At 40.9% G+C, this 25778-nt stretch overlaps 1 protein-coding gene across 1 annotated transcript in view; it reads left to right on the forward strand.

Annotated features, from left to right (window-relative positions):
* Positions 1–25778, forward strand: part of HMCN1 (hemicentin 1) — a 206021-nt gene that overhangs the window by 23106 nt on the left and 157137 nt on the right. The window contains exons 2-4 of the mRNA XM_075760556.1: positions 13851–13921; positions 18063–18221; positions 18650–18772. Of these exons, the coding sequence (XP_075616671.1) occupies positions 13851–13921; positions 18063–18221; positions 18650–18772 (353 nt within the window). The remainder of the gene's footprint in view (positions 1–13850; positions 13922–18062; positions 18222–18649; positions 18773–25778) is intronic.

Here is a 25778-nt window from a genome sequence, read left to right on the forward strand (position 1 = left end):
GGAGTCCAAAACATTTATAGTCTGTTCAGCTTTAATCCATTAAATTGCTGAAATTCTTGTTCGTATGTCTTCCCTGGAGACACCAGCAATGTCCTTCAGCTTAGTAGGGCAGCATCATCTTCAAAAACTTAGCATGCCTCCAAGACATCTTAGGCGGAGTCTGAAGGATGATGAAGAATGCGACTGGTGAGCTTTTAGGATGCTGACTCCTGTGTGGAGGTAGCTCACGCTGGGCTGGCGCGCTGGCTGCTGCCACCAGTTCCCTGTGTGGTTTGCTCTGCGTGCATGGCTGAGCTGCTGGGGAGGAAACCCCAGAACTCCTGTTTCACGGCTGGAGAAGCGAGCTGAGATGGGTGCTTTCTGAACAAGTGTACAACTCTCTTCAGCTTTGGTTCTCCTCTAGTCTTTTCTCAGTAGATTATTTATTTTTCAGAATGATGTTGTTCTAGTATAAGGTGTTTTGCCAGCCGAGATCTCAATTTTATACATCAACTGGCTGTCAGCAGAAATGATCCTTAGACATGAATTGGGGGATTGTTTATGTACCATGCAGCTCACATAAGGTCAGTGAATTTGCAGATTCTTTCTGAAGTGATAAGTAAACATGTCTGGCTTGCAGCCAAATCCTCGGCAGCACAGTTGGAATCGGAGACTTCTGTGCAACAGGATTTATTTAACAAATATTGTCAGAGATTAATTGCATGACTACTGTGGGGACAAGTTCTGGGTTTTGATTCTTCCCCCATATTTAAACGGATGAAGTAAGTGCAATGCTACAGAGGGGGTAGTAGAACAACCGTGTGGTTGTTAAACGGCTCCCAGCAGCTACCCTCGTGGGGACTGCAGTATGCCAGTGAGTTGACTGTGTGGCCAGTCCACCTCCATGCAGCCTGCACTGCAAAGTGAGAGCTGGGAAGAACCAGAAGCCATGCTGCAAGGCATTTTCACTGGTTTGGCCCTCAGAAGGGAAGGAGACACACAAGACTATTGTCACTGCCAAGCTGTTCTGGCAGCTGTGGAGAAACTCCTCAGCCTGGCTGTGTGATTCCTTTCCCCTTACCCGTTTGAGTGCCTCAGGCTTCGTTCCCTATAGTTCTGCAATAAGTTTATCCTTTACTGAATGATTTCTGCTGCTTAAAAATGTTTTTGTTGGTGTCTTTTAGACAATTACAAATGTTACAGGCAAAAGTTAATGGATGGGAGAGAGCTGCTTCCAGCCAACTCATCAGTTACCAAAGTAAACAGCGCTTCTTAATTAAGGTTTTGAGAGGCTTATCCTGTCATGAAAAACTTGCTATAACTTTCTTTTTAAATTGATGTTTAAATCCAAACCACTTTTAAAAAAAAAAAAACAAACAACAAAACAAAAACAAAACCTAAAATGTTTCGGTATCCTTTTCTGCCTAGGTTGGCTCTGTCAGACAAGCAATTTTGCAGTCATGTTTTCTGCAGCTTTTTCCCATCACTTTCTTGTGCAATCGAATCCTACAGCAGCCCAGGTTGGAAGGGACCTTGAAAAATCATCTGGCCCAACTTATCAGAGCCTCACCAGAAGCAAGAAATGTCTGTTAAGTAGAAATAGAAAATGAACTATTTATGAAGTCTTCACTGTTAAAATGAATAATAGATTTTTAAAAGGACCAAAAAGTTCACTTTAACCTGGTACACCAGTAACTGACCTTCTTCTAACATCTTTAAATAGATGTTTTTAAGTTAAACTAATTGATGCTTCTTTATTCTTTTTAGCAGGACCTGTAGTGGTAGGACAAGGGTAATGGCTTTAACTAAAAGAGGGGATATTCAGACTATATATAAGGAAGAAATTTTTTGTGGTGAAGCACTGGCACAGGTTTCCCAGAGAGGTGGTGGATGCCCCATCCCTGGAAACATTCAAGGTCAGGGTGGATGGGGCTCTGAGCAACCTGATGTAGTTGAAGATGTCCCTCAGTGCAGGGGGTTGGACTGGATGACCTTTAAAGGTCCCTTCCACCCCAAACCACCCTGTGATTCTGTGATTGACAGCAGTATTTGAGACACTATTAAACCATTGTTACCCCCAAGGCTGTAATATTCACAACCGCATATTGTCAGAGTGAATTATCAGTGTATACAGACTATGTGATCTGCCGTAAAGTTCCAGATTCTGTCAGCTGCCTATGGATTAGTTTTGTGAAGTGGACGTTTATTAGAAATGATGCATGGAGATTTGAATTTACAGTTGTAATGGCTAAGAGGAAACGGTTTGGGTTTCTAATGGTTTTACACTGGTAATCCTTTAGCAGTTCATTTTATGGTGTATTACTTGGAGGGGAGCTAGGGCCTGTTCTCATTGAAATCAATAAAAACTCTGTCATTGACTTAAAGCAGATGTATTTTTAATAGTAAAAAGAAAAAAAGATTTTGTTACAGAGTAAACTCATATGCAGAATACTAGGAGTTCTGTACCAAACGTGACATGACTTCTTTCTCCTAGCAGCTGGTCTCAGATTACTTTATTTTTGTTATGCTTGGAAATCTCCGTTCTCAAAGGATGGCAACTGGATACATCATAAAGCATTTTGTAGTGTTGAAATGATGATGTTCATGCACGTGTCTATATATATACATGCACACACACATGCAAGATGTCATCTCTTAGAAGCTTATTTTTATTCTCCTAGAATTTTCTAAAAATCTTTTTCTTTGTGTTCTTTTGAGACAGGTGGCTTGATATGAAAACTGAGGAAAACTTACTCAGTTGTGTTTTCATTATGCAAGTGTAGGTAGGTCTGTGGTTAGAGTGTCATTATCTTTTATCTTTGCTTAGGGCTAACTGACTAATTATGCGACTTGCTGATAATTTTCAGAGCAAAATTTATTCATGTCTGGCATCTGAAGGAATCTTAGGTCAGTTGTTACTTTTTTGTGTTTCTTTTATCCTCTACGGAAGAAACCCCCCTAAAACTTACCACGCTGTGTATGAGCTTTGTATCTAACAGTTGTGCTGTTGTGTTTTGTCCCAGGTCATGTAACTCTTGTCAAAGAAACCCTAACAGACCCATTTAAATATGATACACCACATTCCATCTATGATTTAAAAAACATAAATTATCTTTTACCATGTGAAGGCAGTACCAGAACATAAGCCTGTTAAAGAACAGCATAGGATTGATATGGTAACTTATTCTGGAAAGTCCTTGTTTCCTTGGTCTCTTGATGGTTTTAAGCACCAATTAGTGCTGTGGTCTCCGTAAAGCTTGTTAGGAGAATGGCTCCTTCAGGAAAACACTGACTCCTGGTTTACTAGTAACTGGGTAGTAATGAAACATGTTAAGTACTGTTCCCAGCTTGGGATATCGCTGTATGCTACCTGGCGTGAAGGTAGAATATTTCTTATCATCACTAGGTTGTCCTGCTGTCAGGATGCTTAAGTTGCTGCTGGTAACTTTGCTTTCGGGGTCTGTTTTTACGTCGGTGTGGGTGCTGAGTGCGCTAGTAGTAATTCCGTATCCTTCATGAAAGCAATGTGGCTGCAGTTTCAGCAGGAATGAGCCAGTTGCTTTTTCAGTGTTGATTGTGTCTCATGATCAAAACGCTGACTTGGCTTGAGTAAGGTAGCTCTCTCCAAGGATCTTCCAAGTCTCTTTGAAGGAAGTAATGTGTGAATATAATCTTCCAAGCAGCAGAAGCTTTTAATTAGACTTTGTAATAGGATTCATCTATCCTGGAAAAATAAAAGAAGCTGTGATTTCTTTTTCTTGCCAGTCGGCCTGTGGACCCCTCCTCTGGTGAGATACCTTTGGGGACATGGTGGGAACCAGAGTTCAGGGAAGGAAGAGGAGCCTTAGGGGCGAGCTGCGGTACCTGCAGTGCCAAGAGGCTCCCGATGGTGGAGCTCGGCTCTTCCTGGCTGGCAGCAGCGCAGCCAGTGGTGTGGGCAGCAGCTCAAAATGAATCTTTGCTAGATGTTCCAGTAAATAAGTTCATCTTGTAATGCAATACCAAGCATAAATTTTGAATTAAAAAATGAGCTTTAAATAGTATTTGATTGGACTTCAACATGTTAAGGCTATTAATCACAAAACAGCACTGTAAAATCTGTAGCTATGTTCATTCCTGCCCTGTTCTTCAGTGTAAGTTCTTTACCCAGCCCTGTTACAAGTGTTGAAGGAGTATTGCCAAAATACACAGACCAAGAGATGGGACAGAAATAGGCCTGGACTGAACTGGAGTTCAGTCTGGAGAAAGAATTTAAAGAGCGTTATGAACCGAATTTTACTCGGTTTAGATTGTTGTTAACAAGGGGAAATAAACAAAACCAGAAAGTAATCTGATGACCTTTTCAGATGTTCAGTGGGAGCTAAGAGCGTGGGCCAGCTTCAGTGACTGGTTGCTGCTCCCATGCAGTACAGGAAGGGAGCCGGGGTTGTAGTCCTTACCAGCTGTGTAGTCTTGACTGTGGACTGAGGGAAGCAAGTTTAGTTAAGGCTTGCACGCTGTGTAGCATCACCAAAAGCTTTTTTCTGGTGTCTGCTGATGCTTTGTCCTTTTAGAAAAGAAAGGCGGTAATATGAACTTCTCTACTCCTGGCTGTACTGGACTGACCAGCATAAAACCAAAATCCTCTGCACACAGAAGAGGAGCATAAGAGCATGGGCAGCAGCTCTGCACATACTTAGGTCACTGGGATGGCTCGAGGCTTGATCTCCGGACCACCTAGTTCTAAGAGACTCACATAATCTCCACGGCTCTTTCAGCCCTTTGGCCTCTCCTGGGGACTGTCAGCTGAGTTGCCAGCTGTGGCTGTGGTTTTTGTGATTTGGGCAATCATCCATTGAGAGCTGCTAGAGGCAGCCAAAGTCGTTTCAGCAATGATGGCTGCTGGCCCCCTGATGAGAACAGACCTCCAGGGCTGTTCAAAGAACCAAGGGAAGGGAGGAGGAAGGTGCCAGGATTCTGTATGTTTGCTTGTCCCCAGAAAGGAAAAAAACCCCTTGTTTTGTGTTGATCATCTTACACTCGGGACATTTAATAGCCACTGGCATTATTTTAAATTTCAGCCACATGGAGTCAAGTTTTCTGGTCTCTTTGCCTCTCATTTGTGCCCCAGCAATAAACAAAATCATCTGGCATACCAGTGGAACTAGAGGGGATGGATTATTTCCTTGGAACAATAATCAGCCTGTAGCCGTATTTAATCCCAGCTTTCTTATTTCCAGCCTGAGGGAGTAGATTTTTCTGTTGGTGTCCATGGTGAGTGTGATGTAGTCCCACTTGTGCAAGGGGCTTGAGAAGCTCTAAGGCTGTTCTCTGCATCACCCATTTAAAATCTAGGCTTGCTACAAATTCTGTTCTATTTTAATGGTCTCTGGGTAGAAGAAGTTACTCTGTACATCCTGTGGTTTATACCTGTAGATTGTAAAGGTGTAGAGTTAACAGTGTGCTAGTTGTTACTGTGCTAAGGCAAATAACAACTAGCACACTGATTTTTAATCAGCAACCTGATTTTTATTGTTAATGCGTTTGGTTAGTAACTTTGACACCTGCACGTGAGGTCCATAAGCTAAACAGTGCTGGTTGCAGTTGACAAAAGATAATAGTAGATGTTATCCATGGCAGATCTCCAAGCTAGCTTTTCTCTTCCAAGAAATGTAAATATATATAATGTCTTTTTCTTAACCATTGTTATTTTCCTCTTAAAAAGAGACATGGGCTCTTAGGCGTTATAATGATGGGAAATAACAATACAAATATGCCACTTACTAAGGCACACTTTCACTAAAACTTCTGTTAAATCTTTGGTCTCTGAGTTTCATCCAGGTTTCAGCCTCTGCCCTGAGGTGACTGGTGAAAAATTTGACATCCAAGGGTAATGACCATTGCCACCCCTGAGGATGGAGCTTCAGTGATGCTCCACTAAGGTGATGTTGGGCAGCTTAACAGTGCTTTGCAGTTTCCATGGACTGTCTGTTTTTTATTTGAATAGCTGACTACAGAAAAGCTCCATGTGCAGTTTGCCTCCTTCCAGTCAGTTGTTGTCTTCAGTTGAAGTTTGCATATTAAAGTTAATAGTCATAAGTCATGTGGCTGTAAAACTATTAAAAAAAAATAAGTGACTGCATTAAGGAAACGTGAGTTTGCTGGGTTTGTTTGGCTTTTTTCTGTCTGGTTAAGAATCTGGTAAAAGTTGCTCACTGCAGTTCTTGGGTTCTTAAATTTAATTAGACCCAGGTTAGAGTCTGAAAGCTAAAAGCAACTGACTCACGAGGGAATATCACTCAGGAAGAAACTTGAAATTACATGTTCTAGCGCTGAGCATCTTGGCTTTTTCCAGTGCTCCCTGAGGCTGTTGGTTGGCTTTGCCCAGTGGGGTGTGCATTGGCCGGGGGGGGACAACATCTCCAAAGGTGCTTGTGCTTCTGGAAACATTCAGCAAGGTGTTTATCCGCACAGCTCCCATCACCTTGCATACGAGCTGAGGATGTTCTTCAGAGCATGAAGCAGAAGGCTTTAAGGTTTTGTGGTTTTTTTTTGTTTGGTGGTTTGGGGTTTTTTTTAGGCCGTGGTTAGTAATCGTTATCTAACTTATATTTTCAGAGTCAGCTGCTTGGGCTTAGTAGTCTGCTGTAGAAATTTGCACTCAGTTAAAAGTGGAGCAGCGTTTTAATTACACTAATGGTCAAAACAACGGTAAAAAAATCTTCTGATTCTGTGTATGAATGTTTGTCAGCTTTTTGAGGAATAAAAAAGTTCACTAGAATTTGAGAGATGGCAATTAGAAGTATTTTTATTTGGTTGCCCCTGTGATGTCATACTCTGGTGCTGGAAAGGACGAGACAGCGGTGTGAAATGCTTCTAACTCATGAGTGACCTGTAGCGGGACAAAGTCCTGATGCGTAGGACCCAATTCGCTGTTAGGAAACAAAAGGCTTCTGCTTCTGTGCCCTTAGGACAGACAGCTGGCTGGAGCCTGGTTAAGAGGAACTCTATTCTTATTTTCTCAATCCTTGGGAGGTAGTTACTCCTAAAGGTCTTCAGAAGAATTTACAATGAATTGGATACAGAGAAGGAAGTTTGAGAAGAGAGCATTAAATCAGATAAAGCTCAAGGCTCAGCACTGTTAGTAAACAGCCCTTTCAGAATAATTGTACACCAATTTCTTTTGGCAGCCATCCTAGTTTAGGCGTTGTAGCTGTCCCAGCTGGTCATTCCCAGTCCTTTATCACCTCTTCACTTGTGGTGGTACAAGTACTTGAGAGTGTGCACAGGAAACGAGACTGGAAGACAGATCTGATACAAATAAATTATTTTTATATATAAATAAAATATGGGCAGATAAGGGTGTGTATGTATATGGGAAACCCGTACTAGTCTTCTGATCTCAAAAACTGTCAAAATTGCCGTAGCTAGTAAGCAGCGCTCAGATGGAAAGGCAAGGCGAGAACTGCTTAAACTGGCACCACTCATGAAATGGATGTATGTAACCATGCCCAGTGTGTGGTTTTTGCTTTTTCCCCGCCATCAGACATCCGTCTTGAGGTGAGTCTTGACATCCGTTACAAACGTATGCTCAGGTGCCTCCGCTGCCTTACCTAGTTCCCATTCGCGTCATCGGAAGTCTTCCCTCCTTCTCCCCCTGACCCTTTGCCATGCATGTATTTTCACTCATCCCAGTAAATCAGTTTCCCAAAATTGTGTGAAAATAAGACATTTATTTGACAGCCTGAAGATACAAATAACTCGCTTGCACAGTTTGTCCTTTAAATTCTTGTTCGTACTGTTTCACTCGAATCATGATACTTATTGCATGGTGAATGGTGAAAACAGCAATTACTTTGTAAATGCAACTTCTTGACAAAGATTTAGCGATCTTCTGCATACTGCAGCTCTGAAAATGATTTTTCATGGGGATATCAAAGTCTTCATTGCACACACTTCATTTTTCAAGGTATGCATTTAAAAACCATGCCTCTTCTACTGAGTACAGATCCTTATTTTTCAGATTCCTACTGTTAAACTTGTCCACTTTATAAATACAAAAGAACATGGGAGATAATTGCCGCTCAGGTATTCTTTGTGTTATAAAGTGGGGGAAACTACATATTTCTTGAGCTGTATACGATGTAATTAAGAAATAAATAAAAATACCTTGTTCTGTTCAGTTCTAGGCCAGAGGGCTATGCTTCTACTCCCATCGCAAAGATGCGGCACTGCACAAGTCTGACATTATACCAATAAACCAGCAGAACTAGGATGACACATCATTGTGTGTAACAAAACAAGAATGTGGTAAAAGGCTGTTGTAATTACATTTGTTATTAAAATACCGGGGTTTTGTTGCTGTTAATGTGGTCGGGTTTTGGTTTTTTCTTTTTTTTTTTTTTTCATTTGTAGCATACTAGTTCTGAAGCTTATCTGTTCTTTGGAAGTATCCAAAGGTGTTGGGGTTTTTGGGGTGGTGGTTTGTCTTGGGTTGGTTTGTTTGGGTTTTTTGTTGTGGTTTTTTTTTATCCTGGATATAGTTTTGTATCGGGGAAATGTCCTCACTCTGAATTAGAAGAAGGAATTCTGTGGGTGAGAGCATTCCACAGGACTTAGTAGCTCTGCCGAAATTCCTTCGGCTACCAAGTTAGTTAGAGCTTTTTATTTTTTTCTTCCAGAACAAACAAATTCAGTGTACTGAGTTGATGAGAGCTAGGCAAATGGCTTCCATATTCCTTTGCTAGATTTCTTAAACCACCCAGCTGTCCAAACCAGATATTTGGTGCAGATGTCTTACGTGGTCAGGATTAAGGGAGTGCCAAACTTGCAATCACCCTCCGCAGTAATTACACGTGATGGTGTGTCACTAGGTAATTTGTGGTTTTCCCAGCCTGCTTGCTGTTCAGCTTGTATATAACCACGCAGCTATTGGAGGTGTGGCAGAAAGTCACAGAAAAACATCAAGGCCTTTCAGAGTGGCCACTTTCTCAGGTTACTGGGGAATTCTCTGCTGATTTACCAAGGAGATGGTTTTTATCAGTTTTGCCCCAGAAAGGAAGTACCGAGACTCTTAATCTCTGTCAAATGGACTGGTACTGACTTTAAGTTGTCGTATTTGTTTAATTGCTTAGGTACAAGCTCAAACACTGTAGTGGTTACGTTGAGTTTTGTGATTTAAGTTTAGGAAGCCCAGGCTTTGTTCAGTAATGTGCAACCATTCCTTTAAACGTGCTTCCTTTCCTACGGTATCAGTTGTACGTGTGTGTGCAATATTAAGTCTCGGATCACCGTGTCGGTTTGAAGGAACTGACGTTTGCTTTCCCCTTTTGAGACGGGAGAGTGTGGTTACTGCCCAAGACAGACACGCTCTCTGGCTCTGCCCGTATCGGGCTTTTCATCTTTCGCACAACACCTCTAGAAAACTGCGGACAGCTTGAGTAATGAGCAACGGGGAGACCTCCATAACAAACTAGTCCCAAATATTCCAATATCGGTGCTAAAAATAGATTCGTATTTCAGCATCAGAGCAGACATACTCTGTTGGAGTATTTCATGTGTCAATCTTTGCCTAAAGAACTAACAAAGTTTAAAAAAAAAAAAGGGAAATATGTTTTCTTCTGCTTTACTTGGCTTGTTTGCAGGATCTAGTTTCTGAGTAAATATTTAGAATGATACATTTGTAACTATGCTTGATTTGAGGAATGTCTGACTTGCCTGCTTGACTTCTGCATGCGGTTACTGTGACTTTGGGCAATTTTGGATGCGGATAATGTGCAATTAGAACTATGAGTTGCCTGGCTATATGTGTACCACTAAAGATGCACAAAAGAGCAAAGCTGTGTTTTCATGGCTTTTTCTCACACACCAAAAAGTATTTTGAGTACTGACACATTGGTCTTTTTTTCTTTTTACAACGCTTACTATTTTCTGTTAACTTGACTGTATGCTTTCTTGATGTCTCAGTTTAATGCCGCGAAGCTTTTCAGTATTGTTTAGATGAAAAGCTCTTACACAAGGTGAACTCGTGCAGTGTGCTACTGTAAAGCTGTTAAAGCCTTTAAGTTCCTTCAGAACCTCTGCCTGAACTCATGCTTCACAGTTAGCGTCTTCAAAGCGCTGAGAGCAATCCTGTATCGTGATCTGTATAGTTCTTTAACACTGCTGTAGTTCAGCGTTGCGCAGGTGTCTCAGACCTGCCTCTGTGCACTTGTCCTGCAGAGCTGTGTCCAGGTTGATGACTGCTGCTTCATTCAGACTTTACAGTTTTTGAGGTTCTTACCCTGTCAGTAATTTGACCTTTTATAAGAACTTTCTGTGGTGCTTTCAGAGAGAACTTGCCATTCTTTCCCAGAGTCCTTTTTGGAAATTGTTCTTAGCTGGCAAGTAAACTTAAAGCACTTCTGGTAATGCCTTCTCACTTTTACCTTTGCTGAATGCTTTGTCTCACTTTTACCTTTGATGAATGCTTTGAAGGCCTGTGTCTACCCGTGCTGAAGAAGCGGTCTTGCTTGGGTTGCATTTTGAGGTACCTGAACGAGGATAAAAGGAAACGACCTTGGTGAAGGCCGTTTCAGCCTTTTTGGCAAGCAGGTCACGTAAGCTCGTGGCACGACAGCACGTGAAAGACAGCAGATGCTGGGGTTTTGGTACGGAGGGTGGGAATCAGTCACACCACCATTTAGACCTAGAATGATGGACTTATAAGCTGCGTGTGAAGAGTACTGAATAACCTTTGTACAACTGAGAGAAGATCAAGTCATGCGGATGGGGGAAGCAATGCCACTTGGATGGTTATTGCCATTTCAGATACCTTCTGTATCAATTCGTAATCAGTTAGTTCAGTGCTGGCAAACTGACGGTAGCTGTAGGTACATGAAGTACTAGCAGCATAATGGATTGAGAGCAGCCCTGAGGAGAAGGACTTGGGGGTATTGATTGATGAGAAGCTCAACATGAGCTGGCAGTGTGCGCTTGCAGCCCAGCCAGCCAGCCGTGTCCTGGGCTGCATCACCAGCAGTGTGACCAGCAGGTCGAGGGAGGGGATCCTGCCCCTCTACTCCGCTCTGGTGAGACCCCCCCTGCAGTGCTGCGTCCAGCTCTGGGGGCCCCAGTACAGGAGAGACATTGAGCTGTTGGAGAGAGTCCAGAGGAGGCCACGAAGCTGATCCGAGGGCTGGAGCACCTCTGCTATGAGGACAGGCTGAGAGAGTTGGGGTTGTTCAGCCTGGAGAAGAGAAGGCTCTGGGGAGATCTAATTGTGGCCTTCTAGTCCCTGAAGGGGCTCCAGGAGAGATGGTGAGGGACTGTTTATGAGGGAGTGTAGTGACAGGACAAGGGGGAATGGGTTTAAGCTGAAGGAGGGTCAATTTAGATTAGATATTAGAAAGAAATTCTTCCCTGTTAGAGTGGTGAGGCAGTGGAACAGGTTGCCCAGAGAAGCTGTGGCTGCCCCTGGCTCCCTGGCAGTGTTCAAGGCCAGGTTGGATGGGGCTTTGGGCAACCTGGGCTAGTGGAGGGTGTCCCTGCCCATGGCAGGGGGTTAGAACTAGATGGGCTTTGAGGTCTCTTCCAACCCAAACCATTCTGTGATCATTGCTTACAATTGGAAGTACTGGTGTCTCTCAGATAAGGGCTGACACGTAGAGAGACGTGGTTGCTGTCTTACCCTGGGAGGGTCGGTGTCATTTGTGTTTGTCCTGTAGAGGAGATCGCTGTCGCTGAAGATGTGGATGATCCTCTTCACTGCTTCTTGGGGGCAGCTGGTGAACTCTGATTGCAGAATTGGCTGGGGAGATCTGTTCTCTGCACGGCTCCTGTGAAGTTCTCGGTTCTGTCCTGACAACGGATAACACTCTACGTGATGCTGACTCGGCCACGCTCCCTTTCTAACACTAACCTAGGTGCCATTCCAAAGATCTGCTCTTTGCTGAGCTCACAGCAGAGGGCGGCCAGAGCCTCGGCGTGATCCTGCGGCGTGCTGCCAAGGGCTCGGGCTTGGCATGAGCCCTTGCTGCCTGCAGCGAAACGAGGCAAAATTCTCATCTGATCTTAACTGGATGTGCTGTTTTAGCTTAGCTGAAGTCATGTTGCTTTTCAGATCTCTGTATTTTATAGGGAAAGAAAGCCTTTCCAAAGGATTTACTGCTCTAGAATTGAAAAATGTAAGCCCTCAACTGACAAGGAGTAATGGAGCTAGTGGTTTTACTGTATGTATAAACCCCGTTCTAGTGTATGCTTCAGAACAATGGTTGGCAGGGGCTAGATTTGAAGCAAACCAATTTGGAGATAGCTTTATTACAGGCATATGCTTTAAGGAATACCCAAAGGAGGATGGTACCAGGTGGAGCGGTAGGAGCGGGAGCGTGGCGGTATGAAATATGTGGAGGAATGACGAGTCCTTATAATGGCTCTTCTGAGGATAGTGTAACATCCTAGTAAATAACATTCATGGATAAATGGCTCAAATCAAAGCCATACAAAACCCCCCCAAAACTTAAGACAGCTTAATATTCTAGCAAGGGTTTTGTGTGATCTCTTGGGTGACTCTCAAGCAAATTAAAACCTACGCTCAGCACTCATAAATAGAGCCCCCCAAGCAAACGCACGTGTGAGTATAGTAGACTTTAGTGACGACTGCTGTTGCAACTTCAGTGAAATAAAACTTTGGACCATTTAAAAAAGAAAAATGTCTAGATTGTATGGAAGATAAGTACATACTAACTTTTATAGAGCCTGGAAAGCACTGTATGGTCTGCTGAGGCAGCACTTCCATGTAAGCTGCCGCTCTATTAAACTGGCACCACTGCAGTTTCATGCTTTTCTTTCACCTTGCCGGTGTAATTGTACCCCATTTCATGTGCTGATACTCAGCTGATCTCCGAGTGGTTTGGGGCACTAAACTAGCAGAAATATTTTCACTTTTGTCTTTTTGTGCCTATTTATTTATGTATGTAAGGCTTAGCACCCTGAACCAGCTTGCTGAGCCAGATGAATGCCGTTAGTGGCACACGGACAGGGCAGGAACGCCTGCCCAGGACAGGGAAAGAATGAGGGGCACGAGTGCCAAGGCAGAGTAAGGCAAACTGTCAGGAAACCCCAGCCGTAGGAAAGCAGCTGGTTAGGATCGCATTTGATACAACGGGGAAGGCAGTTGTTGAAGGGGCAGAGGGAGGCTTGTGGTACAGCCAGCGTAATTGGGAAACGCTCAAATATATGCTGCCGTTACTCACGCAGCCCACTCGATTCAATTTGATGTCCTGCTGTTTCTCAATATACAAAGGCATGGCAAACGCTATGAATTAAGTTGACTCTGCTTCAGTTCTTTCTGGCAACTGCTGCTAGATATGCTGAGGTTGGGTATTGGGCTTACACCGGGCTCTTCCAGCTAGAGGGTACATATTTTTTCAGGCAAAAAATGTGTCACTTTTTCTTTCTTTTTGTCCCCCCACTGGTCAGTGAAGCCAGTATATGTATTCTGTTCAGAGGTGCCTCTGCTTCATGTTTCCTCATACAGCTCTTTCTGAAAAACTACTCTTTTTTTTTTTTGGTGCAGCTGCATGTGTTTGTGGGATTTTTTTTAATTACTAAGAGCAATTAAATGATTGGTCAAAATCACATGTGAAAGAAACACCACACAGAATGCTATTTGTCCCTATAAATATTGAAGACCCCTAGAAATTGGTAATACTGGAATGGTATTGGAGTACTAGATTTGAAACCATAGCTTTCAGTGCTGGGTATAAAATTCTCAATGATTCCTTTCTGTGAAGTGCTTTTAGTTTGTTTATTACCAGAATTCTATGAACCTGAAGCAGTCAGCTCTTCGCTTGAAGTTGTCTTTCGATAACGTTGTGGTTTCCTCATACTTTCCAAATTTTTTTTCATCCTAGAAATTGGTCCAGTGACAATAACCACAGATCCCAAGAAATTTCAATTTGAACTCAGGGAGCTTTATGTTCAGGTGAGTAACTAACTCGTTTGTTCTCTGTGTGGTTCTAGCAAAGGCCGTGGCTTCTCCCTCTAATCTTTCTTCTTGTGTTGATGTTTCTGCTACAATGCTTCATCAGGATGTAGGCCACCTCTCTGTCATTTTACCTGCACAAACTGTCATCTTCCTTTTCTCTGGTCATCTTAATTTATGGTTATGATTAATTACTTTGTCTTAGTTTACATCATTTTGTATGGGAACTTGGTTCTAAAACACAAGATAGAAGAGTTAGATAATGCTAGCATTTATTTTGCGTTTTAATTAGTCCTGCCACTTGTTCACAGACGCTTTTATGAACTGTTTTACTGTGTTTTGGAAGTTATTTCCCATGAAAGCCCTTCATTAGCTTTAATTAACTAATTTAGGTACAAAAGGACTGTAAGATCGACCCATCAAGTACACTTGGGTACTATCTTCCCTGCCATACCTTCCTTAGCAGCTCCTGACTGAAAAGCATGGGTACTCTTCTCTTAAACAACCCCTGTGAATCACTTCTGGAGCTGTGCTCGGGCGAGCAGTGGCAGTTTCTGAACTAGCACGCCACTCTGTCTTCCTCAGTGGAGTTTCTCGGGGTGAGAATGAACCACAAATGACACCTGGATGGGGTGATGGTAAGAGAAGTATTGGAATGAAGTTACCCTTACAGAAAGAAAATACGATCCTATTGTCTCTTTTAATCAAGCAAAATGCTTCTGACCTGTGGAGAACCTGGCTGGAGTTAGTAGTGCCAGACAGACTCTCCTGTCTTAAAGAACCATCTTTTGGAAGCTGGCATGTGGTGTAATCACTGTAATAAAAGATTGTTTGAAAGGCAGTAGTACTAGTTTGGGAAGAATGAGTAGTTTAAAAGTTGGCAGAAAGATTGAAATTCAGAGAAAACAATAGTAAATTTTGAAGGTTATGCTGTTCTCCTTCATAGGGAAACTTAAACTTGATAAAAATCCTTCTGGTCTTCACTTTTTGTTTTCTAAATAGCTATACTGGCCAATAATTGCAGCTATTTCTCAAAGGTGTATATGATTTAGATGAAGCTTTTGGAAACTTAAAATTCTTCATTTACAAACAAGTTGTTTAAAAGTTTCTGTATAATGAATGTAAGATTTCTTTCTTTAATCCTGTTTGAGTACATATTTTCTAATTACTTTCAACATGTGCTCACTCAGCTAAGTTAAGACTCTCACTGACTTGGATTCCCTCATTATATAGGTGAAGGGTCAAAATATAAATTAAAAAAGTGTTTAGAGCAGGACTAATAGGACACCTTGCAGTAGTTCTCCCAGAAAACGTGAACACTTCCTATGTGTTTGTTGCTAGTATTTTTCCTAGAAAGGCAGTTAAAAGATGCAAGGATGAATATTTTGGAGGTAGGGGAAATTTTAGGTTAGGTTCATTTTAAAAAAGGGCATAGAGCAAATATTCTCATTAATGAACAAAGCTAAAATTAAGGTAAAGATAAATTATTTTAAGGAGTCTTACGTATAAAACAGATCAAAATATGCTGTCCAGGCATACTGCAAAACTTGTCCTCTCGGGGCAGTAGGACAAGCTGGCTCTTGGTTTCCAACAAACTTCATCTGGTCAGAGAACGCTTGGAGGGTCTGTATGTGACATTAGAAATGGGCTTTTGGTTGGCATTGGACATGGGGTAAAAATGAGCCTGTATACCTGTCACTGAAGAAACCAGGCCTGTTCCTTTTACAGTCAAGGTGACAAAGGAGGTGTTCCTTTGACACCTCAGAAGTTGATCCCATTTTGCCTGTGTTTCATCTGTAACTCTGAATCGTTCTTATGGCCAGCACAACAATATCTTGTACGTGGGCAGCAGTGGCTTCTTAGTGCCTTTTTTAAGGGTTAACCAGATTCTTGGTGTATTCTCATATTAAATACAGTTTTCACAATGCATAGTTATTTGCATGAGCAATATACTTAAATCTTGTCTATAAGAAAATCTTTTAAAGTATATTCACCTAGTTTGAGTGTTACATGATCCTGTGATACAGATGCTGATACGCTTGAATCACCGTTATGAAAAGACCTTATCTGAGTATTTGTCAGTGTAAAAATGACAGCTTAATGAAAATAGTTTTCGGTAAAAGTTATTGAGAATACTTTTTAAATCAGACACTATATTTATCCTCTTGTAAGTGGATCCAATGCCACTTAAGTAGATAACTGTATAGATATTAAAATTAGACATAAGAAATATGAATAGTACAGATGAGCTGAGCTAACAACCTAAATTTCTGTGTGCCTGTTCAAACTGAATGGAAAATGAGACTTGCTGAGCTTTACTCACCTCTGTGTTTCCAGAAAACTTTGCACGGTAATTGTAACCATATTTAATTGCAATTTAGAGAGAAAAGCAGGAAACATGTAAAGAAAAATTCTCTTTTTTTTTTTTTAGAGTTAATACACTTGTCTTTGTCATTCTACATAGCTGCCTTTTGAGAATGCCCCTCTTCTATGTTATGAGAATAAGAATAAAAAAGTTCACACTTGTTCTCAGAATAACCATTTAGCTCAGCAGTGCTCTTCCTATTATATGTAGAAAATAGATCCTGCCGTGTAGAATATTACATGAGATAATCTAGTAGGCTTCAAGTGGGAATAGAGATTTTTTTTTTTTCTTGTTCCAAGTAGGTGTCTGTAGAAATTAGCTATTACCTTGACTTTGCCTACAAATTAAAGCTTTACGTGGAAGAGTCTTTTGCTGAAGGTAATACTTACTTTGCAAGAGCAGGAAAGAAAGAACTTGGATATACTGATCTGTCCATAGCTCTATATAAGCATTGCCAAAGTAAAGTTTTGACATGTGTCAAAAATGTTTTTGGAGAATTCTCTCTTGAATTTCAGGCAGTCTGAAGTCTACCACTTGCTTTTCCCATAAAAGTAAGACTACATTTAGAAGGGATTAACTTATAAAAAGAAAAATGGTGATGTACCTATTCTTTAACATAGATGAGAAGTTTATTGATATTCTTGCTTTGAAATGGGATTAAAGATACTGATAAATTAAAAATTGTTACTGATGTGAACATTTCACTGGGGACAGCTGAAATTCTTAAGGACTTAGGGGACTGTGGGAAACAAGGTTTTATCTCGTTCATATGTCTGTGTGAATGATTAACCTCAAAACCTCATTTCTGATGGCGTCTCAAGAATTAAAATTAGATGGAACAACTGCATTATCTTTTTTTTCTTCTTCCTTCCCAGCATGTGGAGATTTGTCTATAAGTATGTGTGAAGGCATTTGATTTTAGAAGTAAAAGAAAAACATTTTATATTCAATCTTGGAAGTGCAGAGATCTGTTGCTGTTTAGAGGCAGGTTTTACAGTTAGTCTTCAGCTCTTTGGAAAGTTCTGTCTTCAATATGCCAAGTTAATTTCTGTGTAAGTTAAAGTGAACTTTTATTTAAACTGTATTTTCCTCTAATTCTTAATTTAGGAAGAAAGAGACTCTGTTGGTTTTTTTCTTACAAAGTTACAGTCATACTTGGAAGCATTTTGATTGAACACATGGTCTGCAAAATCTCCAGCTAGGCAGCTGCCTCCTTAGCACTGCAGGGAGCGCATCACCTGTGCCCCCTCTGCAAGCCCCCCGCACCGGCTGTCCCGCAGTGTGATGCCTGGGTCAAGTTCTTGCTCTTTGGGTATCGAAAGGTCCTCCTGGAGCTCAGCACCGCTTGGCTGAGATCATTTCCCATCGGCGACTATGACCGTGACCTCCCGTGGCTGCTGCATACTACCGGAGCAATTAAGTTGTCAGCCGGTAAGGGAGCGTGTGAGTATAGGAAACGGAGCTGTCACCGGAGCTGGAGCTAAACAAAACACGGTGCTCCCAGGAAAGATAAGAGTGACCGCCACACCAACTATTTGCAGGGCTAACCACAGCCTTTCCTTTGATTTTTATCTTCCCTAAGGAATTGTTACAGTTGTTGCTTGTGAGTGTGAGTCTGTGACAGCACCCTGCAGAAACCATGCAATGCTTAGGATAAAGAAGTGAATAAATTATTAGAAAAGAATTTGTCTTGAACCTCCCCAACTTATTACTAACTTATTTGGTATGTTCTTTTTTTCTTAAAAAATGCTTTGTTTTTCTTCTAATTGTGAACAGGGTGGTGGAGACTGTCCAGAGATGAGCATCGGGGCAATAAAGATTGCTCTAGAAATATCTCTTCCCGGTTCTTTCATCTATGTATTTACTGATGCACGATCCAAAGATTATAGACTTACCCATGAAGTGCTCCAGCTCATTCAACAGAAACAATCACAGGTACAGAGGGGATTTGCATTCTGAGCTGGTTTAGGTATTTAATGCCCTGTTTTCTCAATATTGAAGGGTAAAATTCTTCTATGTTGTGAATTAAATAGTTCAAGTGAACCTTCTGCCAGTGTATGTATTCCTGGTCAGCTTGCCAGTTATGTGGATGTTCTTACAGTGTTCTGAAGTAAGTACTCTGGGAAGTACAAGTGCTGACAGATGAGTATCACTTCTGAGGTGATTCCTGTCTGTTCCTTTCCTCCTTCACTGCTTTTTCCATCAGTAGGGAGTGCAATATAGCTGTCCTTCAGGCAAAGTAATATGAACCTGTACCAAGTGATGCAGTTCTTTTTGTTGTCATGCCTTAATGCTTTTTCCTGAAGTTAGCACCACGTGCTAGATTATTTTTTTAATTTTTTTTTTTTTTTTTTTAAATACAGGTAGTATTTGTGCTGACTGGAGACTGTGATGACAGGGATCATATTGGTTACAAGGTCTATGAAGAAATCGCCTCAACGAGTTCTGGTCAAGTTTTTCACCTGGACAAGAAACAAGTTAATGAGGTAACTTTGCTTGAATCATGCAATATATAGAGAAAACAAGGCAGGGGCTTATTCTCTAAATCTGTAACTGACCTGATTCACGGGTTAGGGAGAATAAGGGGAAATTCTAAATGTGCTGCTGTTGGTATGGGGACTCTGTTCCACCTTTCCCTTCCTTCTTTTTTCATCTGCTATTTCAGGATGCAATTCTGCAACTTTTACTTATATTAGGGAAGTGTGAACTGCCATATCTAAAGAGAACCTCACCAACTTCCCTCTACCTGTGCCAGAAGCCTTCTAGGAGCAGCTCCTTCAACATAAGCTCTGGGTAGCCCAGTGGCTTTACTACTCTGAATGAGCTTTAAATGAGCATTTTGTAGCAAGCAAAGGATTGCTAATCAGCCCAGGCAAAAACATTCCTCACATGATGGACAGATAGGTGTGAGCTAGCAGGTTTCCATTGCTTGCTAACTAACTGTGGTAAGTTTGGGGGTTTTTTTGGTGGTTTTTTTTTTTTTTAATTGAGGTTATGGTGTCAATACTTTTGCCAGCTCTGCTGACTTACCGGTAATTGTGATTGCTGACTCACAGCCTTGAATGACTACTTTCTCTGAAAACTCCAGTGAGTCTTAGGCAGAAATGAAATTTCAATAGTGCATGAGAAAATGATTTGGAGAGAGATGAAATCACGTTAGTTATCTGGGGAGCTGGAACTGTTTAGAAATGTTGTAAATATTTTCCTTTGAGTTCCTAGTATAGGCAATAACTCAATGAGGATTTTCTTGTTTTTTTAAAAAAAATACTTCGCTTTGTTCCTTTTTCTTTCTTTCCTAGAATTTGGACAATATCAAATGTTGGGGATACATTGCAGTTTCCTACTGTTGTTGCCTAGAAAAATTGAAGTTCTTATTAGAGATTGACAATGGTGTGAAGGTGATCAAAAGGAGGAACCTCCCAGAGGATTTATCTTCCTAGAGCTAGATAGGTTAAAAGTCAGAGGAAAAGAAATTAATTGTTGGGACTGTGCAGCTCCTGACCTGCCTTTTGTAATAATTTGTGTTTGAAGGGTAAAACTTTACTCTGTGATACTCCATGAAATCTCTTTATACAGAAGGGATCATGATACTGCCAATGGGAAATGCTCTGTGCCAGGACTGAAGTTTTAGGATAAAGTTTTTGTTTGATTGTTTTTGGTTTTGTTTTCTTCTGGTTTTGGGAGGTAGGAGTGAGCAGAAGGAACAACTTGTAGGTGCTAGGCGACGCTGTTCTGAAGTGGAGCTGGCATGCGCTGTTCTGTTGGCTGGCTGCCTCAGCTTTCTGAACTTCCCGGCACTTCCCCATTTCTAAGAATGCCTGCTTCTGCCTGAATGGTTAGTGTCTCTTTGAATTTGGAGTAAGGTTTTAAGCAGGGGGTTTCAGTAGCCACTGTCACCGCCTTCCCGCTTCATCTCAGCATTTCCTTCGAGCAAACAGTGGACTCCTCATCTGCGGGCTGGACAGCCCATGGCCTGCCCAAGAGCCAGAGAGTGATGTCAACAAGTGATGATGTTAGTAGGTGCTGTTATTGTAGGGGTTTTTGGGAGAAGAGTACACTGCTTCATATAACTGCATCTCCTTTCAGTGGCCGTAGGCTGTAAGAGATCACCTAGGTAAAAAAACCCAAACCTCTACATCACTTTCAGAAGTCTTCCACAATAGCTGCTGAACAATTTGCATTAAAACCAGAAGACTCTGAAATAACTTTAGTGATCATTGACCTTATGTAAAGCTGTGTCTGAGCTAACAGACTGTGGAAACGAGTTTACCAAAATGCTGTTATCCCAAATAAAATCTTTGCTGCAAATTTCAGTTCTGGATCAGAAATCCTGTTTTCAAGGATTGTGGTTGCATGCAAATGAGCAGGAGATGTAGTAGTAATCTGCATCAGCTGTTTACGGTATATCCTTCAGGCAAGATTAAACAGAAATAAACCTTGTCCTCTTTTTTTATCCGAGTAGTCAATGATGTGTAAAGAATGAAGTTTGTAAATGCTAAAACATAGTCACTGTTTTGGGCCGAGAGACAGCCAATGCTGAATTGTGGATTAGGAAAGAGCTACAAAGTCACTGACTGTGAATACTCTGCCAAACCGATGTCTTGTTTTGTTAAAACTTTTTTGATTGTTCTACTCCAAAAAACCCAAACAAAGCTATTTTTAGTGTATAAAGTTTCAAACCATTACTCTCATCCTTGCCCTTTGTGCATTAAGTGGAGAATGAAGCAATATTATAAGCTAGCTACGAGGCAACACAACAAAACAATACTTGATACTTAGCCAATGTTTCTGTTATCGAGAAGGCTAAGGAAACTTACTGCCTTCTGAAAAAGATGTTATCTCAAATCCTACAATTACCTTGGTCAAAATTATTGTCAATTGACAAAGCTATGTTGGGTTCAGTCCAGCAAAGTGTGCAATAGATAAGTATGTCTGATTATTTGCTGAATGAAGCTCTTCTAACAGAGTAAGAGGAAGGTTGTATCTGTCAGATTTGTCATGGTTTCTGTGCATTGGATTAGGAAGAATATTCTTAAAGTCCAAAGCACAAGTTTTGCTTTTATTTCCTAAAAGTCTTCTAGATTTTTCCTTAATTTGAGCTATTGGGTGTACTGTCATCTCCAGAGGTAACTCTGTACTCAAAAACCATGATAGGTTCTATAATATATAACAATATGTTTTCATCATATTGGGTAAAATTTGATGAATTATCTCATTACAAGCCTACAAGGGAGGAAGAGTATTTTGTGATCAGAGCCCTTAAAAGGGAAGGATTTACTATTCAAAGTTTGGTTTTGAAGTTCTATTTCTATTAACAACTTGTGAATGCTACCGTACTTAACTACAAATAAAGTAGTCTTTGGTTTGAAATTTTTCAAATTGGTTGCTAGTTTTGAGATTTTTATCCTATTGAGTTAGTTCTAAACTGAATGTCTTTCTGTCCCAAAGAAGGGTGGCATTCTCATTTTGTCTCCAATGTCTTGGAAAGGTTGTTATGCTTGTTTTAGCAAAGCATTTAAGTCTGGATGTTGAAAGGTATTTCTTTAGGGTGAGATTTCCCTTGGCTGCAGTGAGGTTCCATGGCTGCTTTTGTACGCTCAGGGCTTAATTTGCAAGAATTGCTCAAAATTAAAATGCATTGAGCATACTCATCGAACACAGGTTAAATTCTCCTGTTAAGAACAGATTCTGTATGTTCATGACCATATGCACTTTTATTCATGTCTTTCCAAAAGGTACTAATTTTGACTTGAACTGAAGTTATGTTACACCAGGCTTATTTATTCCCCTTGTAACAGAGTACTGTAAGGAAATTCCTGTAAATGATTCTGATGCCCAAAGGTTTGTACCGATGCTGGAACTGGTGTTAAGATGAGCGGTGATGATCAGCAGAGTGTGAATTTGGTACAGCTTAACAAGAGCGGCGATTTAATCGGTCATTGGTGGTTCAGATCACACCTCCAGGTCACTTTGTGGTAAAAATGAGTCATTACTGTGTCTGATGAACTGGACTGATCATTATGGCTAAAGCTGGGAGCTCACAAGAGCTGAGCTAATGAGTAGGAGTTTTCCAGCTCTCTTAGTATTGAAACACTTACCGGATTGTTCTTATTCTAACCTTCCTGTAAGAAGGGAAGATTTTCCCTAGGCTGCTTAAAAATACAACTTTCATCCTGATATTTTTTTTTAACTAAGTAGAAATAGATGTTCCATATACAGAACATTGGTGGGAGGAGAACTGAGAATGACTGTGAAGGAGACTGGAGACATGGTGTTGACTTTGGAAAGAGGAGGTGTTGTGGAGTGAATTGAAAGGTGGATGAGACTAGATGGGGGGGGGAAGTTTGGAATTTGGGTGAGAAGCCTGTGACTAAAAGCAACGATGTGAGTGAGAGGAGATTGGTAAGGGGTCTGAAGATAAGGATAGGACAAGTCAAAACAGAACACGTTAAAAGGAATGGTGCAAAAGGGGTCGCTCTTGTGGGGAAGGTGCCAAAGGTTAATGTCTGTAAGATCACGTGGATCTGGAATAGAGTCCAGTATTCTTCGTGCTCAGGAATGCTTTGCTGCAAACAGAAGTCTCTCAAACCCACCAGAAAAGCATCCTATTTCTGCTGGCTGTTAGTCCTCACCGAGGATGGCAACCTAGGGGTTACACCTACAGGGCTCAGGTGAGCATTAAAGATCTGTAGCGTGTATGAACTGAGCATATGTTTGGATGGTGCTACGTGAGGAAGCAATTTTAAATTTTGCTTCACTTTGTTAAAAATGTAAAAGGCCCCTCCACTGCTTGACAAGAATAACGTGAAGGTGACAAAGTCAAAAGCTTAAAATTAAAAAGCTTAGAATTAAAGTTTTGTGCACAGCCCTGTTTCTTGCCTTCTCTTCTCCCTCCGTCCCGGTCAGTATGCATTTTCATGGAAGGAGGAGGAATGGTTTCATGGCAGAGGCAGCTGAATGCTGCCTTGGAGAGTGTGCTTCTGCTCTGAAGATACGCCAAACAAAGAAGGGAAAAAAAAAAAATAGTTACGGCTGACCTTTCTTTGTTTTATATGGAATTTGGATTCTCTGGAAAAAATAGACTGATTATAATATGTACGTAAGGACTGTCATTAAACAACTGCAAAAAGATGTTTCAAAGACAGCTGCAAGCAGGCAGGCTTAAATCCTGTGTTTTCTAACTTTGAAGAGCTTGAGATTCAACACTAATAAACTTCAGTCATGTGTCTTTTTACACATGTACTTATATGTATAATTCATGATTTATTTTCACAGTATAATTTTCACATGCACTGTCTCCAGTCATATTTTTAGACACGTATTTAAAAGCATTATTAGAATATTTTTCTCTTTGGATGGAAGCATGAACCTATATATACTTAAGCAGTGAAACAGTTAACTTCAACTCCTGTTACTTTGACTGAAAAATATTCTTGAGACCCAGAATAAACAAATGGGAATAGAGACCATGCTCCATAGATTTTTCCAGGTTTCAGTATGCGTTCCAAGAAATGACCTGACAGCAGGGCAGGTTGCAAGAGCAAATTCTCTGGAGAAGCGTTATAAATTATTTCTGTATTTGCCCTTCCCCCTCTAATAATATTAATCAAGTCACATTTTGGCAGAACAACAAAAGCTGCTGTTGTTTTGAGGGCTTCCTGTAAGGGTCCCAAAGGGGGGAAAAAGAAAAAAATCTACTTCCAAACCAGTGTTAGAGCGGTATTGCAAACCTCTTTGGAATGACAGGGTTGGGAAATGGATCTCCCAGAGTTGCCTATTGAACTGGGGAAAAATTGAACTATACAAGCAAGTTACTGCCAGACTTAAGACAGCTGGGTCATTCTGTGGCCTTCCATTTTCATTTTTGAACTTGAAGAACTCTCACAAACTGAAGCTGGGTTCCACTCTGAATTCAAGACCCTTACTTGCTCTCAGTAGATGCTACTTCTGATATATACTTGGGTTACAAAGTAGTGTGATCTTGCTTTCTTTTTTCTGAAATGGCAGTTGCACAACGTGATTGTTCCCTGGGATGATGCATTTTAAGGGCAAATTCTGCTATAAGAGAACTAAGCAGCCTCAGGGTCATCAGCCAGGCTGCATATATTTCATAGACTGGAATTTTATCAGTTGCTGTAGTATCTAAGTACTTCATTGCTGTATCTGTTCAGGTAAATCTCCTGTGAGAGCAATGTGGTGGTCCCCTTTTGGGGAAGGAGTGTGGCTAATGTGACAGCTTGGCAGTTACACAATGTAATTGCACAAACTAAAAATGCAAGACTGAGGACAGAACTCTTGTCAATTTAGGGTGCAATTATAGGAACCAGAGGGTCTAAAAATCATACTTTATATAACTAGATCAGTATGTACTTATATAAGGAAATACATTTCCATATGCGTAAGGTCAGACGTAGTTGGCATAATGTGGGCTTGAAAGTCCGTGTCTAATGTCCAGTGTTGGTTGGGCTTTCCTGAAGATCTTGAGCCAGCCCTGCACTACTTTGTATATACTTTATGTATATTATATATAAAATATAAAACGTGTATGCCCACTCTTCAGAAATGTTGTGTAGTCCTACTTACTTTTGCTTCATAGATTCCAAAAGTGGAAGAAGATGCAAACTCTTCTTAAGATTATTATTTTTTTCCATGTAACAAATGGTAGGAGCTACAGAAGTAGGAGGTGGTACTTTTAGAATCCTGGCAGGTATTGTAGCCATGTCCTCATCTGACTACCCGGCTGTTGGAACGAAAGAAGGAAGACCAAACTCCCATTAAAGGTATACTGGGTGGAAGAGTTCAATCCACTACCTCCTGTGGAAAAATCCACAGGATTTTGCTGACCGGTCCCTGTCACCTTCTACTTCGTGTGCCCAGAAAGATAAGGAAAGATAACAGAATTAAGTGTGTGTCATTAATACTAAAAGATAGCAGAACCAGAAGAACCTCATGATGTGCTTCAAGAACAGATAAATGTTCTTACTCTGTAAGAAACACAGATGGAAACCTAGTATTCTTGAAATTCATGTTATACATCTGAGATGAAACCATGGCAATACTTGTCATTTAATTTTATATCTATTCCATTAGATAAATGATCAAACCTAGCAGATTAGTCAAGGTGTTTAGAAAGTTCTTGCATATTGGAAGACTGTTTTCATTAAAAATCAAAGCCAACTTGGTAAAGATTTAAAAAAATAAAGTTTGAGCTCAATCTCTGTTCTGGACTCAGATGGGATCTTGGTAAATGTTCAAATATTTTTACACCCTCAGAATTTGTTGTCATTGCCTGCAAATTATCTAGTTCCAGCAGGGCCCACAACACTTAGTGTGTACTCAGCCATCCAGTGTTTTTAAACTCAGCTGGTTTAAATTGATCTAAAAATCCAAGGTGGAGAGTTTTTTCTTTGAAGCTGACATTTTGAAGCCTTCTGAAAGCAAAAGGATGTTAAAATAGATTTGATTTGGTTTGGTTTTGGGTTTGGTGGGGTT

This window comes from Balearica regulorum, chromosome 8 (assembly GCF_011004875.1).
Source record: "Balearica regulorum gibbericeps isolate bBalReg1 chromosome 8, bBalReg1.pri, whole genome shotgun sequence".
NCBI lineage: Eukaryota > Metazoa > Chordata > Aves > Gruiformes > Gruidae > Balearica > Balearica regulorum.